This window comes from Sinocyclocheilus grahami, unplaced genomic scaffold (genome assembly GCF_001515645.1).
Source record: "Sinocyclocheilus grahami isolate Dianchi unplaced genomic scaffold, SAMN03320097.WGS_v1.1 scaffold627.1, whole genome shotgun sequence".
In the NCBI taxonomy this organism is placed as follows: Eukaryota; Metazoa; Chordata; class Actinopteri; order Cypriniformes; family Cyprinidae; genus Sinocyclocheilus; species Sinocyclocheilus grahami.
Genome location: NW_015505806.1, coordinates 293,528 through 307,884, shown reverse-complemented (window position 1 = coordinate 307,884; position 14,357 = coordinate 293,528). Strand labels below are relative to the sequence as shown.

The 14,357-nt window shown below is 35.5% G+C and overlaps 3 protein-coding genes across 6 annotated transcripts in view; 2 read left to right on the top strand and 1 right to left on the bottom strand.

Moving 5' to 3' along the window:
• The window catches only part of LOC107557992 (probable phospholipid-transporting ATPase IM), a 43,372-nt gene extending 40,337 nt beyond the window's left edge, over positions 1–3,035 (bottom strand). For both annotated transcript variants that reach the window (XM_016241592.1, XM_016241593.1), the window contains exons 1-2: positions 2,944–3,035; positions 299–366 (exon numbers count right to left, since the gene is read on the bottom strand). In XM_016241592.1, coding sequence (XP_016097078.1) covers positions 299–366; positions 2,944–2,963 — 88 coding nt within the window. In that variant the 5' untranslated portion in view covers positions 2,964–3,035. The remainder of the gene's footprint in view (positions 1–298; positions 367–2,943) is intronic.
• A 779-nt stretch (positions 3,036–3,814) lies between these two features.
• On the top strand, positions 3,815–10,442 carry LOC107557991 (sulfide:quinone oxidoreductase, mitochondrial-like). Of its 3 annotated transcripts, none has more exons than XM_016241590.1 (11): positions 3,815–4,084; positions 4,712–4,761; positions 5,670–5,891; positions 6,290–6,460; positions 6,769–6,822; positions 7,279–7,473; positions 8,183–8,392; positions 8,480–8,663; positions 8,879–8,946; positions 9,891–10,069; positions 10,170–10,442. In XM_016241590.1, the coding sequence occupies exons 3-11, from the start codon at positions 5,676–5,678 to the stop codon at positions 10,225–10,227; spliced, it is 1,335 nt and encodes a 444-aa protein (XP_016097076.1). In that variant the 5' UTR covers positions 3,815–4,084; positions 4,712–4,761; positions 5,670–5,675; the 3' UTR covers positions 10,228–10,442. The 3 variants fall into 3 exon arrangements, with proteins under 3 accessions (XP_016097076.1, XP_016097075.1, XP_016097077.1); XM_016241591.1 differs by having other exon boundaries at positions 3,975–4,079; positions 4,710–4,761; XM_016241589.1 differs by lacking the exon at positions 4,712–4,761.
• A 391-nt stretch (positions 10,443–10,833) lies between these two features.
• LOC107557990 (CTD small phosphatase-like protein 2-A) overlaps positions 10,834–14,357 on the top strand; it is a 12,058-nt gene continuing 8,534 nt past the window's right edge. Inside the window, exon 1 of the mRNA XM_016241588.1 lies at positions 10,834–11,009. The gene's annotated coding sequence lies outside the window, so the exon portion shown is untranslated. The remainder of the gene's footprint in view (positions 11,010–14,357) is intronic.

The window sequence follows — 14,357 nt, the reverse complement described above, 5'->3', positions numbered from 1 at the left end:
TCTTCAATGCGGCACACCCATAAAAACCAGCGTTTCTCGAGCCGGCCTCAAAACCAGGGTAGAAAATAGCCTATTACTTATTGATTTTGATCTTTTTGAATGTAAAAACCATGTGAACGTCATAAGTGGACCTCAGACAACAGTATAAAACTATTTTTTAAAAGCCAGTTCATGACCCCTTTAAAGACATTTGGGATGACATGAATACACCAACATTTTTAAACATCAATGTTAGTATGTTTATGTGTTTTTAGACATTTGTCCATTCCCTTTGATTTTGTTCAGCAACTGTACTAACCAATGCGAACGTCCTTCTTCCAAATTGCCATAACATCAGGCCATCTCGGACGGGTTCTGAGGGTTTCTCTGAAAAACATGCCAGGAAAACCAGTGTGAGTCAACTACGTTTCCACTGAACACCATGTAATCTTCCTCATAGAAACGACTAGATTTCATTTAGCTGAATGGAAGATTGTATTGATAGTGATTTTTCACAAAGAGGCAGATAAACAGTGACATCCCAACAAAACACTTTCCTATAAAGCCATAATGTAATTCATAACGGCTTGTTTACTTGCACTGGGAAGCATATCAGAAGGTCAGCTAGAGTCACACACTACAGTGTAATTGTCTTTTAAAGTAACATGTGGTTCTCGCTGTTTTTAATGTCTGACGCACACCGTGTCTCTTCCCCCACACCGTCCTAATGAGACCCCAGCGGAGCTGCAGCCAGGAAACCCGACAGGTCTCTGGGAACACACTCGCTCCGCGGGGAAGACTGCAGTAAACACAGGTGACCCCGCTGCAGTGTCCTGCCATATGCTGGCTTTGCATGACAAAACCATTTGTGGCGAATACAGAAAAAGCATCTCTAGGTTGCACATTATTCTGAATGTAGCAGTGAAAGGATTGTAAGCTTTCCCGTTTTAGTGTGTGGGAAGGTTTGTTGAAAATAAACGTGACCCAGCACACACTTTGGATGGCTTTCTTTTTTAATATCACAAATATATATTATAGGTATATTAGGTATTTTCATTTTAGGTATTCACATTTTAAGTACAGTAATCTAATCAGACTACTTTTTGATTACTTTTACATTACTTTTGACAGATAATCTTGTACTGTATTGATATAAAAATACAAAGAGTAAGAAAATATATTCCATTCGTTGTAATTAACATTAAACTGCATTATGTCAAGGATTCCCAAACTGGGGTTCGTGAGTTTAATGATAAGTTAATAATTATTTAAATGATAAAAATGTAAAATTAAAATAAAATCATTTTAAAATAACATCAATCAAAATAAAACACTTACTAAAAAAATCTATATTTTATCAGTTTACCTACATGTCATGTGACTATTAACCAACGTCAGAGAACCGTGAACATGCAAATGTCATACTAAATTATTAAAATATTTATTTTTAAATCTCAGGGGTAAACATATTAGCCTAGATGAAAGAGGTTCAGATGACGAAAAAGAAATAATGTGAATTTGTGAATTTGAATATGTTTGAAAGGCAAAAGCCTTCCAAAGACATAAGTGATCATTCAAATAATATTTAATGTGTACATCAGTAGTTGATGCGGTGTTGAAACACTTCTTAAACCTGAAATGATTTTTGTAAATCCAGTGGTCAAATGCTGTGTAGCCACCTGACTAATGACTGGTCTCTGACTGTGTGAACGTCCACAGAACTGGAAGAAGTGTATATAAGCACTTAAAAGATGAAAAAGAGGAATTAGGGAGAAGCAATAAATTATGGATTATTTATTGTGTGAGAAATATGTAATATGTAATCAATAAAAAAGTAAATGTAGTCTGATTACGAGTATTTTGACGTAATTTAATCTAATTACAAATACTTAACTTTTGGAATCAGATTACATAATCCAGATGATATGTATTCAGTTACTACTGACTGCAGAACTCTACAGACCAAAATAAAAGTGATTATAGACTCTCATATATTGACAGTCATATACTCTATCAATAAACCTGCAAGGGAATGAAAGTATAGAATACAATATTAGAAAATACTATGGAATTAAATTGAGATTTGCCAAAACTATAGGCTAACAAATATGGATCCATACATAACACATGCTAAAGGAACAAATATTATAAAAAATATTTAATTAATAATTATTTCTTTATGAAATATATTTTATTAATAATTTTACCTACATGTATTGCTATATAAGTATACACAATAATTACATTTGAAATAATAATAATAATTTTTATTATTATTGTTGTTATATAATTATGCACAGCCAACAAACAAATTACACTAGATCCATTATTATTTAAATAAAATATATTACTTTATTGTTATATAAATGTATTAATAAATAATTACCATTATTATTGTTGTTGTTATGTACTTATGGATTACCAACATATTTTAAAACACAATAAATACAATTTTTACCCAAATGTATTGTTATATGAACATATAATAAATATATTTAAAACAACAACATCAATTATTATTATATAGTAAGTTACATATGCATATTAAAATAGATATATAAATGAAATTAAAATCAACATTAAATGTTAAATATAATACATTTTAATATTACATTTATTTGCAATGTTTAATCAATTGTAGTGATTATATTTATAATATTTTTACTTGCAATAAACCATGAGAATACACTATCTATTACAATTATTTAGTGTCCAAATAGACACATTTGTCAGACTGAAAAATCTCATCTGTAACCTCAGTTGTCCCTTACAGCCCAATAACGGAAAGCCTGTAACGTTAAGTGGCACATACAGTGGATGTAAATAAGATCTTATATATAAGATTCGCTACAGAATGCAATACTGAGACAATACCATCCCACCGACAAACAGTCATAATGCTGTAACGCTCATAGCTGCGCTCTATATCAGTACAGCGATCCTTCATAAACAACAAACGCTTACCGAAAACATGCTCCATCCATTCATGTCTGGCTCTGCTCCGGAGACAGGGTGGAGTAACACGACCATAAGAAACGAAGAAGAGCTAGAAAACACCAGACCGTTGCCTAAACCTGCCTCCTGTCCACTCGCGCTCGAGCTCTGCAGCGCACGCACATACACGCGCACAAACGGCCGTTAATGAGGAAGGTTACCGCGCGAAACAAGAAGCCGTAAACGAATATAACCTATATTATATGATTAATTATATAATATTATTACATTATTAATAGCCATAAAAATATATTAAATATTTAATTTTATATATACATATATATAAAAATGAAATTAACTAAAATTAAAAAGCATGGTTAATTTGTTTCTGTTTATTTGACTGTAAATAACATTTTGCTGTATATAACATTAATGGTATCGTTAAACGCTATAATATTCAAACCAGCGTAACTCCGAGTATTTGAAATAACGTAGAATACACTGCATTATGCATTACTTTTTTGGTTTTGTGTCAAATTAGAACTGTGTGGATTTATTACAAGTATAACAACAGATAACTTAATCTATCTGAGATTAAATTAATTAGTATGTTTAATTGAGATGATTAATGATTAAAGATGAGGTGTTTTATTAGTGTTCAGCTGTGGTTGTTTAACTTAAAGGCAAAAACAAAACAAAAGATAAGCACTTATCCTTATAGAGAATGAGAAGTAACCATGGGAACGGATAGCGTATCCTGCTAATATGGCGGCGCCTTCCCGAAATGCAATGCGGAGTGAAAAGATCGTGACGTAACTCCTCATTCTCTATACTGAGTGCTGTGATAATTCTTGTGATATTTGATAATAATGCAGCAGCTTTGAGGGAAATGCAATGGCGACACCTTCTGGACGATTACGGCGGCATGACATCAACTTATGTTTGCTTGTGTTGTACGTGCGTGCAAAGTTCTTACGTGGGCCTGTGTGTGTACTAGCTACTCTACAAACATGCGTGGAGGGCTCTGAAATCATAATTAGAATAAATAGAGATTTGTGAAATTGCATCACTGACTGCCGAATAATAAAGTTCGTACTTCAAACCGAGCTGAACCAGGAAAACAAACCGCAGCTCTACTGTAACACTGGCAGTGGCGAGAGTTACAGCTCTGGTAAGACCTTATTTCACTCCAGTTCAATGTGTGATATGTGTCAGAAATTAGGATTTGCTGTTATGTCGTGCAGAGGGAGGGAAATTATTCATTGTTATATGGTGCATATTACACGCAGCTCTCTATTTGCAATTTGACCACGCATGTAGCCTACTGTATGTACAGCAAAATGTAAAAATAATGATCGCAGACGTCAAAAGTTCTATGTAGTCAGCTGCATTTCCATGCTTATATGTTATTGTTGGGGATATAAATCAAGAAGGGTGTGTATTGTCATGCAATGACCTTCTTTACAACTAGCTAGCTAGACAGCATTTTGGGCATTTGCCTGCCTGTATTGATAGGCCGCTCATTAATTATTAACAAAACGCTTAATTATAGACTAAATGATGTCCAAAATGCCTAGGGAGGCTGTTCACCAGGTTTTGAGACGAAACAAATGCTGTCTAGTAGACTGTGAGACACAATGATGGCCAAAATGTTGCCTAGGTAGGCGGATCAATAGGTTTTGAGCCACATCCACACACAATGCCAGGTATCATGACTCAGCTTGAACTGTCAGGTGTGTTGTGGAGGAATGATAGGAAGTATGATTTTGTCTGTGTACCACCGTGTCTGATCAAACAGACGTGAGGACTCTCTTCCAACACACAGAGGACAGTTCTGAAAAGAAAAAGGCGAGTAGATGCACGCAAACCTAAGATTTCTAAACGCTGCTGGCTATTATTTTCATTCCTTACATTTTTTCAGATTAAAGTACATTTGCAATTGTATTATATTTCAAGTAGACTAGATTACACAGTTGTCTTGAGATGATTTTGGGAACAACAAAAAAAGGGCTTTTGAGAAGCTGTCATCACAACCTTGCTAAAGTTTTAAGACCTTAATCATTTTATATGTACAGAGGTACATATTTATGTATATATCCATGGCCACAAATTAATACATTGTAATAAATGACTCTTAATTTGTGGTTACAATGTCTGTTTTTATATCTGTCTACATGTCATGTACAGGTCTTCATATGATAAATGTGCTCAATTGTTTCGTTTTTTTAAATTATACTAGAGTTCATCCTGATTCATATTTTTATTTTTTATTGAATACAATTCTTTCGCACGGCAGTTTGTTCATCTGTGCTTGTTTTGCCGTTGGTGTGAAAAATTACTATTTTTTAAAGAGAAAAATCAGCAACCTTGGTTAACCAACTTAGTCAAAGTCTGGTCTGGTCTGCCAGTCATAACTATGCAAGCTTGTTTCAACCATGGGATAAAAATAAAGGTAATTGGAACTTTTTATTTCACAATTCAGACTTTTTTTTTTTTTCGAAAAGTCTGAATTCTGAGTTTATATCTCACAGTTCTGACTTTATTCTCTGCATTGCCAGAAAAAGTCAGGATTATTAGATAAATCGCTATTAACTTTTTTTTTTATTCCATGGCAGAAAGTGAAAAATGTTATAATCTAAAAATATATATTTTTAACATAATTGAATCTATATCTATTCTTTATTATGCACTGTGGTCATTGCAAAGATTATTTTTGGTTATAACTTGTTTTATAACTAGCATATTTCTCTTGGCAGGCCACCATGGCAGGCCAACTACACCCACAGCTGCTGCTGTCCAGGCAGTACTGCAGAGTTTTCTCTGTCATTAACTCACATATTCACACCAGTTCTGGGCTGGCCTCTAAGGACCACTACAAAGTTCTTGTGCTCGGTGGTGGGAGCGGTGGCATAGCGATGGCCGCACGCATGAAAAGAAAGGTCGGCGCAAAAAACGTGGCCATCGTGGAGCCTAGTGAGGTATGCTGCAGCAGAGCATTTATAGCTGAACTGCCCCTTTAAGAGACCGCTATAGTGCCTGGCTGTTCTTGAGGCATCACGTACCTCACATGCTGGGATTCAGGTTTAACAAGTTCCTGCTTAGTCTTCACTGTATGGACATGTACCCTACCATTCAAATGTTTTGGGGTCTGTAAGGTTTTTTTTGTTTTGCACTGAAGCATCATGTAACACTGTAGACTGGAGTAATAGCTGCTAAAAATTCTGCTTTGTATTTCATATCAAATAAATGCAGCCTTGGTGAGCATGAGAGACGTATTTCATAAATATAAAAAAATCGTACTGACTCATTTTTTTTTAAAAACCTTTGTTTGTTTCCTCAATGTTCAACATTACATCTAATGCACTTTTGACTCCAGGTGCATTACTATCAGCCGATATGGACGTTAGTTGGCGCAGGGTCCAAAAGTGTTGCATCCTCTGGGCGACCAACAGCGAGTGTGATTCCATCAGGGGTGAAGTGGGTCAAGTCCAAAGTGGCAGAATTCGATCCTGAGGACAACACTGTCCACACAGACTCTGGGGAAAAGGTATTTAGGTTGATATTTAGCTATTAATGTGTCTCAGAGTGCCATGTGTTAGAATAGAAAAGAGTCTTTTGAAAAGTGCTTTGAAATAGCTGGGAAATTTTGTGGCATCAGTAATGTTGCGTATTATGCAATTGCACATTATATTGAACCATGAAGGTGTGTCATTATAAAGTAATCATAGCTGATATGAAGCGTGATATGAAGTAACATGAACATATTGCCATATGATCTGGAACGCTCACTTAAATCAAACTCAACCCAGCTTTAGTTTTTTTTTTTAGCATGTAATTGTTTTTTTCTTCTCTCAGATTTCCTATGATTATCTGATTGTAGCTCTTGGCCTTGAGCTCCAGTATGAAAAGGTATGTAATGAGTGGCATTAATAGACTAAATTGCTAGTTTTCCACTTTCATATGCATGATGAGAATTCTTAACTGTATGTAGTGAATGTTTTGATTAAGAGGAAGCATTCTTGGCTTTTGCAGATTTATTATTAACACAGTATGGGTGTGGTGTTATTGCCACATCAGTCCAGAGGAAGTGTCCGATTACATGTCTATCAGACTTGATACCAAAGTTCAAGATAAATAAAATGTCAAACTTTGTTCTGTGTTTGGATTTTATGGTCATACCTGACATGACACTATATATGCAAAGAAATATGAAACTGTACCTGTTTTCACAGAGTGAAACGTGGAACAAGATAACTCTGAATTAATAAAACCAAAGTTAAAAATGATCCTGAGTTAACAATTTCAAGTGTGATGTTTGATGGGTTTTTGTTGTCAATCCAATTGATTTCCTTCTGCTAATTTTAGATCAAGGGCCTGCCTGAAGGGTTTGAACATCCCAAAATCGGTTCAAACTACTCCGTGAAAACAGTGGAAAAGACATGGAATGCCTTGAAGAACTTTAAGGAGGGCAATGCTTTGTTCACCTTCCCAAACACTCCCATCAAATGTGCAGGAGCTCCTCAGAAAATCATGTACCTCTCTGATGCCTTCCTGAGAAAGGTGAAATCCCCAAACCATGGTTACAATCATGAATTTACATATAAACATGATGGATTACGTACATAAATAATCACCTTTTATTTATACACTTACAAAAATATCATGTTATTAGTACATTTTTTGGACATGATGGTAATACCATGATTTTTGGGCAAATGTCATGATATAACCTTGTTTTTGAGCATATATCATAGTAAAACCATGTATTTTGGATATGTGCCATTGTAATACCATATTTTGTGGACAGAAGCAAGGGTATTACCTTGCTTTTAGGGCATTAAAAAGGGTAATACTATGTTTTTGACCATATATCACAGTAACACCATGTATTTTGCACATGTACCACGATAATACCATACTTTGTGGACAGAAACAAGGGTAATATCATGTTTTTTGTCGATGTATCATGGTAACACCATGTATTTTGGACATGTATCATGGCAATACCATGTTGTGTTGACATGAACAAGGGTAATTGCACGTTTATTGGGCTTATATCATGGTAAAACCATGTTTTTGTTTGTGTACCATGATAATACCATGATATTATTCGAAGTAGCTCGGAGTGCCACGTAAATACCATGGGAAAAATGAACATGGTAATCATTCAGTACTAAAGGATTAACATGGTACAGTACATTTACAACTCGGTAATACTCAAAGAAAGTACAATATTTTTTAGACAATGTTATTTTTTTAATTTTTTTAGACGGGAAAAAGGTCCAAAGCCAACATTATTTATAACACCTCCTTGCCAGTGCTGTTTGGGGTCAAGAAATACGCCGATGCCTTGTGGGAGATTGTGAAGAAGCGGGACCTTAACGTAAACCTGAGGCACAACCTCATCGAGGTCAGGGCCGACAAACAGGAAGCTGTTTTTGAGAATCTGGACAAACCTGGGGAGACAGAGGTTTACAAGGTAGCCATTGTTAAATTCGACAAAAAACATATTTCGTTCTGTTAGCTGTAGTTTGAGTGTCTTACGTGCCCTTCATTTTGGTGATAGTATGAGATGATCCACGTCACCCCTCCGATGGGACCTCCTGCAGTGCTGAAAGGCTCCTTGCTGGACGATGAGGCCGGCTGGCTGAATGTAAATAAGAGCACCCTTCAGCATAAGACTTACGCCAATGTATTTGGTATCGGAGACTGCACCAATCTACCCACATCCAAAACGGCAGCAGCAGTAGGTAAAATACTGAGGAAAAAAATAAGTTAAACCTTTCCTTCTTAATTATCAGTACTCATTAGACAGGTCTAGAATCTGCTTTAGTCATTTTCCACCATTAATTAGTAGTTACTTTCCCATTCACCAAGCTGATTTTCCTGGTGAGAGAGCTGTTAGTGCCTTTTTTACTGAAATGAGATGACCAGGAAAATCATCTGTGACTATAATCTTCTACAGCTGCACAGTCTGCAGTACTCGACCGAACTGTCAGTAGAATTCTGAAGAAACAGACGCCGGATAAGATAGTAAGTATGTTTAAGGATAAACATTAATGTGCTTTACCACTGTAGAAGTGCTATGCTGTTCTCCCCTCCAAATATCACTTGCTCATTTCATTCTACACCCACCAGAGGGCGTAGAATGAAATGAGCAAGTGATATTTTTTGGAATGATATTTTTCTTCACAACATCTTTTTCCCTAACTTGCACCTCCATAAGGTGTGCGTTGCTTTAATGCTTCAGTAAAGGAATGGAATACTATCATACGGTTCCTCTCTAAAACCTCCTTTCCTGTCTGCCCTCTATCCTATTAAATTAAGGAGAAAAAAGCACACACAATTTTTTTTTTGAAATGTAGTGTGCTGCATTCCGTTCTATTATAAAGTTATTTTTAAAAACAAAATTTAAATTAAAAAAATGAAAAGATTATTGAGACACATTTTTGTCTAAAATGGCTTAAAATAGTCAGTTTAGGCAAATGATTAGTCAAGATGGAGATTGCAAAAAATTGTGGCTGACATTCTGGTTAATTTGTCACACTGTACAGGAAAAAATTAAGTCCAGTGCATTGTGGGATAGTTATTCCACACAGGGAACTCAGTGTGTTGTATACTGAACAGTTTGGCAAATGTGATACGCAAATGTGACAAATGTGAAAATGTTAAATAGTATGCATATTATGCATGCCTATACCAGAAATAGTACAAGGAGTATGGTGGCATGCTGTTCCAAAAATAGCCATTTTCTTTATATAACTACACCAAAAAAGGAGAAAGTACATTCATATGCACATAAATAATACATACATTCATAAATTAAATTACAGATATACTATATAATGAAAATACATAGTTGATTATATATAAATGATAAAATAATAAATCATGAAAAGAATCATTCAAAATAAGCTAAATGTTACTTGAATGCTCCTTACTAATATTAAATAGTAATTGTTTTGTGTATGTTGCAGTATGATGGCTACACCTCCTGCCCACTGGTTACAAGCTACAACACAGTGATCTTGGCAGAATTTGATTATGACGGGCAGCCGTTGGAGACCTTCCCTGTGGACCAGAGCAAAGAGAGCAGGGTCATGTACCACATGAAAGCTGATGTCATGCCTCATTTGTATTGGCATGGACTTCTCAAGTGAGTCCCGATCGTGTACTGATCAGAACTTACTCTTCTGATTACATGCCAGATATTTATTTTTTTCTCTTCCTATTTTGTTTTTCTTCCTCAAATTAAGGGGACTTTGGGGAGGCCCAGGACCATACCGGACCATCATGCATATGGGAATGAAATAGAACAGACTGTTATTTGGGAACAGAGCAAACATATATTCTTTTTCATTAATAAAATTTTTTCTTTGATAGTGCTTAATTTGCTTAAGCGAATATCCAGAGAGGCCTGCTTTAAATTATAGTTTGCTAGTTTTGTATAATTTCCAATTACAGTGCTATATAATAATTTTGGCTATGGCATAATCCATGATATTGTGATTAAAAACACATTCTACTTCTGAGTAACTTTTTCATATTAATCGGATTGCAGTTTACTTTATAAATATAAAAATTACAGATTCTTCATGAAGTAGACATTTTGACTCTTTAGATAGATAGATAGATAGATAGATGGACGGATATATAGACGGATGGATGGATGGATGGAGGGATTGATAGATGATAGATGGATGGATAGATAGATAGACGGACGGACGGATGGATAGATAGATAGATGGATGGACAGACAGACAGATAGATGATAGATGAATGGACAGACAGACGAATGGATGGACAGACAGATAGATAGATAGATAGATGATCGATGGATGGATAGATAGATGGACGGACGGACAGATAGATAGATAGATGGATGGACAGATAGATAGATGGATAGATGATAGCCGTCATCCGGGTCCTTTGCAAGAATCGCTCTGAGAGGAGGCGGGAAATGGCGTCCCGAGCAGCTGTAGCAGATCCATCTGTCGTTCTGTGACTCGCGCTCAGCGGAGAGGAGAAGTGACGGACGGGCAGCTGTGGCCAGATCCACAACCATCTCCGGATCGTGCCGTTGTGACCCTTGGCATGTAAGTGTTTGAACGGAGCGTATTTTGATCGCATACATGCGAAAATGAGTTTTTAACCCTACGCCACGGTCGCAGTGCTTTGAAATCTCGCGTCTTCACGACTCGCCCCCTCCGTCTGTGAGAACACGCTCTCCATGCAGATGAAGACGGCGCTGCGCTAATGTTTGTACCGCATTTAAACAAATACTGATTTATAAATTAAACACCATAGGATAAATAAATAAAAACGTTTCTTTGTCGTTTTCCAAAGCGTGTTTACTGAATAAAAAGGCTGGTTCGCTAGAGCGCGGTTAACAAGTCCTCTGTTAGCGTTAGCCGCTGACATTAAAACCCCTCGGACTCAAATATTCCCCTCAAAATAAGATGTGCTATTAAGATGAAAAACCTGGCGTGGGTAGCTCGAAGTCGGTTGGCCAATTTCACGTGCGACTGCTGTTGGCGATTTAATTGTTTTGATGTACAAACCACTGTCCAGTAGCTTTGCTAACTTGCGAGCGACCATTTTTAGCTCAATAATGTTTCGCCCGAAGGCGCGAACTGACAAATACTGAGGTAGCTCGTGTTGTTAGTGGTGTATTGTGTTGGCTGGAGAGTATAAGGAGATTTACAGCACGGGAATGTGCTGGAAATGTTCGACAGGCTAATGGCAAGCTACATTTGTTTAGATTCAACAAGCAAAGCGGGCTATGAAGGAGACATGATTCACCCCCGCCCACCTCAGACACATCTGAGGACTTTCACTAGTTTATGTCTGCTGCACATACCAGTGCTTTTATGAAAACACACACAACCTTTAAGATAACTATTCTCATATTTCTGTATTTAATTCTCATCGTTATGACTGATAACATATAATCACAAGCACACGCTGCAGTGTCACTAAATATCAAAGACAGTGCATTGTACATTCTTAAAATATTAAAGATGTATGTATTAGAACAGCATGTACATCTTTACATTTATGAAAGAGTAATTTAATTACACATTTGCATATTCATCTTGATTAATGTTCGGATGACATTAAAAAAATCATATTTTTTCCATTTATTTCCCTGTTTTGTCTTAACTAGCTGGACTTTAAAGTGGACTCACCTCTTTTTGGCTAGTTTAACTTTAGTTACAAAAATATTAACCTACTGTAAATTACATTTGTACTGTAAAATAAAAAGATCAATTTTTTTACACTACTAGTTACAGTGCTAATATTTATGTCTTAAATTCTTGACATTAAAATGTTCTTAAAGGTTAACCTAGCACACGTGTCTGCAAATGCATGTTAAATTGGCAGCATATGCAGAGTTGTAGTTTGCTACATTTACTGGGCTGCTTTCTGAATATACTGTCACGAGCTGCTTATGTGAACAAGTGCCTGCGCTTTACTTTGAAGCATGCAGTGCATTAGACTACACAGTTTCTTAATTAAATTGCAGCCTTTGATAATCACATTAATTGAATTTTTCCTTTATTATAATTATTATCTTTTCATCAACTCATGAACCCCTGTTTGGGAAACCTTGATCTAGACAAACACACGGCTTTATTGTCCTTTAGGATTCTTATGTTTTTAGAATATTAAGACATTTCATATTTTAGCAAATTAAAAATGTATAATTCTTAATGCAAAGTCGTAAATTGCATGCTAGTATTTTTAGGGATGCACCGATATGAAAATTTTGGCCGATACCGATAACCGATTATTCTTTATTTTTGAAAGCCGATAACCGATATGTTGGCCGATAAATCTATATCCAAATTGTTATATACTTTTTGAGAGCCTGATTACAAAAAAGGTCTCATCATTAAAAGCCACATCCCAAACACTTCAACATAAGCAGCCTAGTTTGAACGGTGTACGTTTTAAAAATATTTTTACTCTCCCATTACCAAATTTAGTCATAAAAAAGTCTTACAAATAAATAAAATAATGCATAAATAATGCAAACAAGTCACTGGACATCATTACACGTGTAAAGAATCAAAATGAATGCGCCACAGATCAATAAAACGGAATAGCCTCTGCACGGACAATAATTAAATGATTTTAATTACTAAACCATATTGTTGATGAAAATAATAAGAGAAAAATACAAGTAGTTGTTGTTATTAATAATGTATCAATGATTTTGAAAAAGTAACAAATTAATACCACTGTTTTAAATAGCAGCCATTGAGCTGCACGTGCTGAAGCTGAAGAGCGGAATGAACATGGTAAACTGAAGCGTTTTGCTGGCAGCTTATTTAACTCAAGGAAATGCATCCTGAGATTAATATTAATACAACATAAACATAATATTACAACTTATATATGTACAAAATGACGCAGTTATTGCATGCTATAGTCAGAATGTGTGATCCTGTTGTGGATGCGCTCTTCCCATAACAACGCGCTGAAACACAGCAACTAAACCCAAAGAATGCACAACGTTTTATTATAATAATGTTCTCATTAGAATGTTATATACACAACATTCCCAATCATAGTTATTAATGTTGTGCACTGCTGTTTGAACTGCGTGTGCTGAGCTAAAGACGATCACCGGTAAACTGAAGAGCTCTTTTAACTTAACCAAACGCATTCTATATGAGATAAATCAGATATACATCAAATAAACACAATATTACAACGTACAATTGCACAAAAGGCTGCAAACGAACAGCGCGCATCTGAAGTGTCTCTGAAGGAAATAATGCATTATTTATCGGCTTTAAGATATCGGCCAAATTTTCTTATCAGGCCGATACCGATAACAGAAAAAATGAGCAGATATGGGCCGATACCGATCTGGTGGCCGATATATCGTGCATCCCTAAAAAATACAACTGTTAGTTCATGTTAGCTCAGGTCCTTTAAACAATATGAACAAATACGACGTTTGAGTTTAATAATGTATTAGTAAATGTTGAAATTAACTAAGATTAATGAAGGTTTTAGAAGTATTTTCATTCTTAGTTCATGTTTACTATGCAGTTAATTAATATTAACAAACAGAATATTATTGTAAACTGCTACCACAATACTAAAATAACACAGGTTTGTAATAACTAGCTAGTATTGCTGATAAAAGCATTCTCCGCAATCTTTCTTTCCAGTTTGTAAATCCTGCACTGCAAAAAAAAAAATGTTTTTTTTGTCTTGTTTCCAGCCAGAATATCTAAAAATTCTTAAATCAAGAAGGACAAATTATTGTCTGGTTTTCAGAAAAAACATGTCAAAATTAAGTGAGTTTTTGCCTGAAACAAGCAAAATAATCTGCCAATGGGGTAAACAAAATAATCTTGTTTTCTGTTTGAAATAAGATTATTGTGTTTGTTCTAAGCAAAAACTCACTTAATTTTGACATGTTTTTT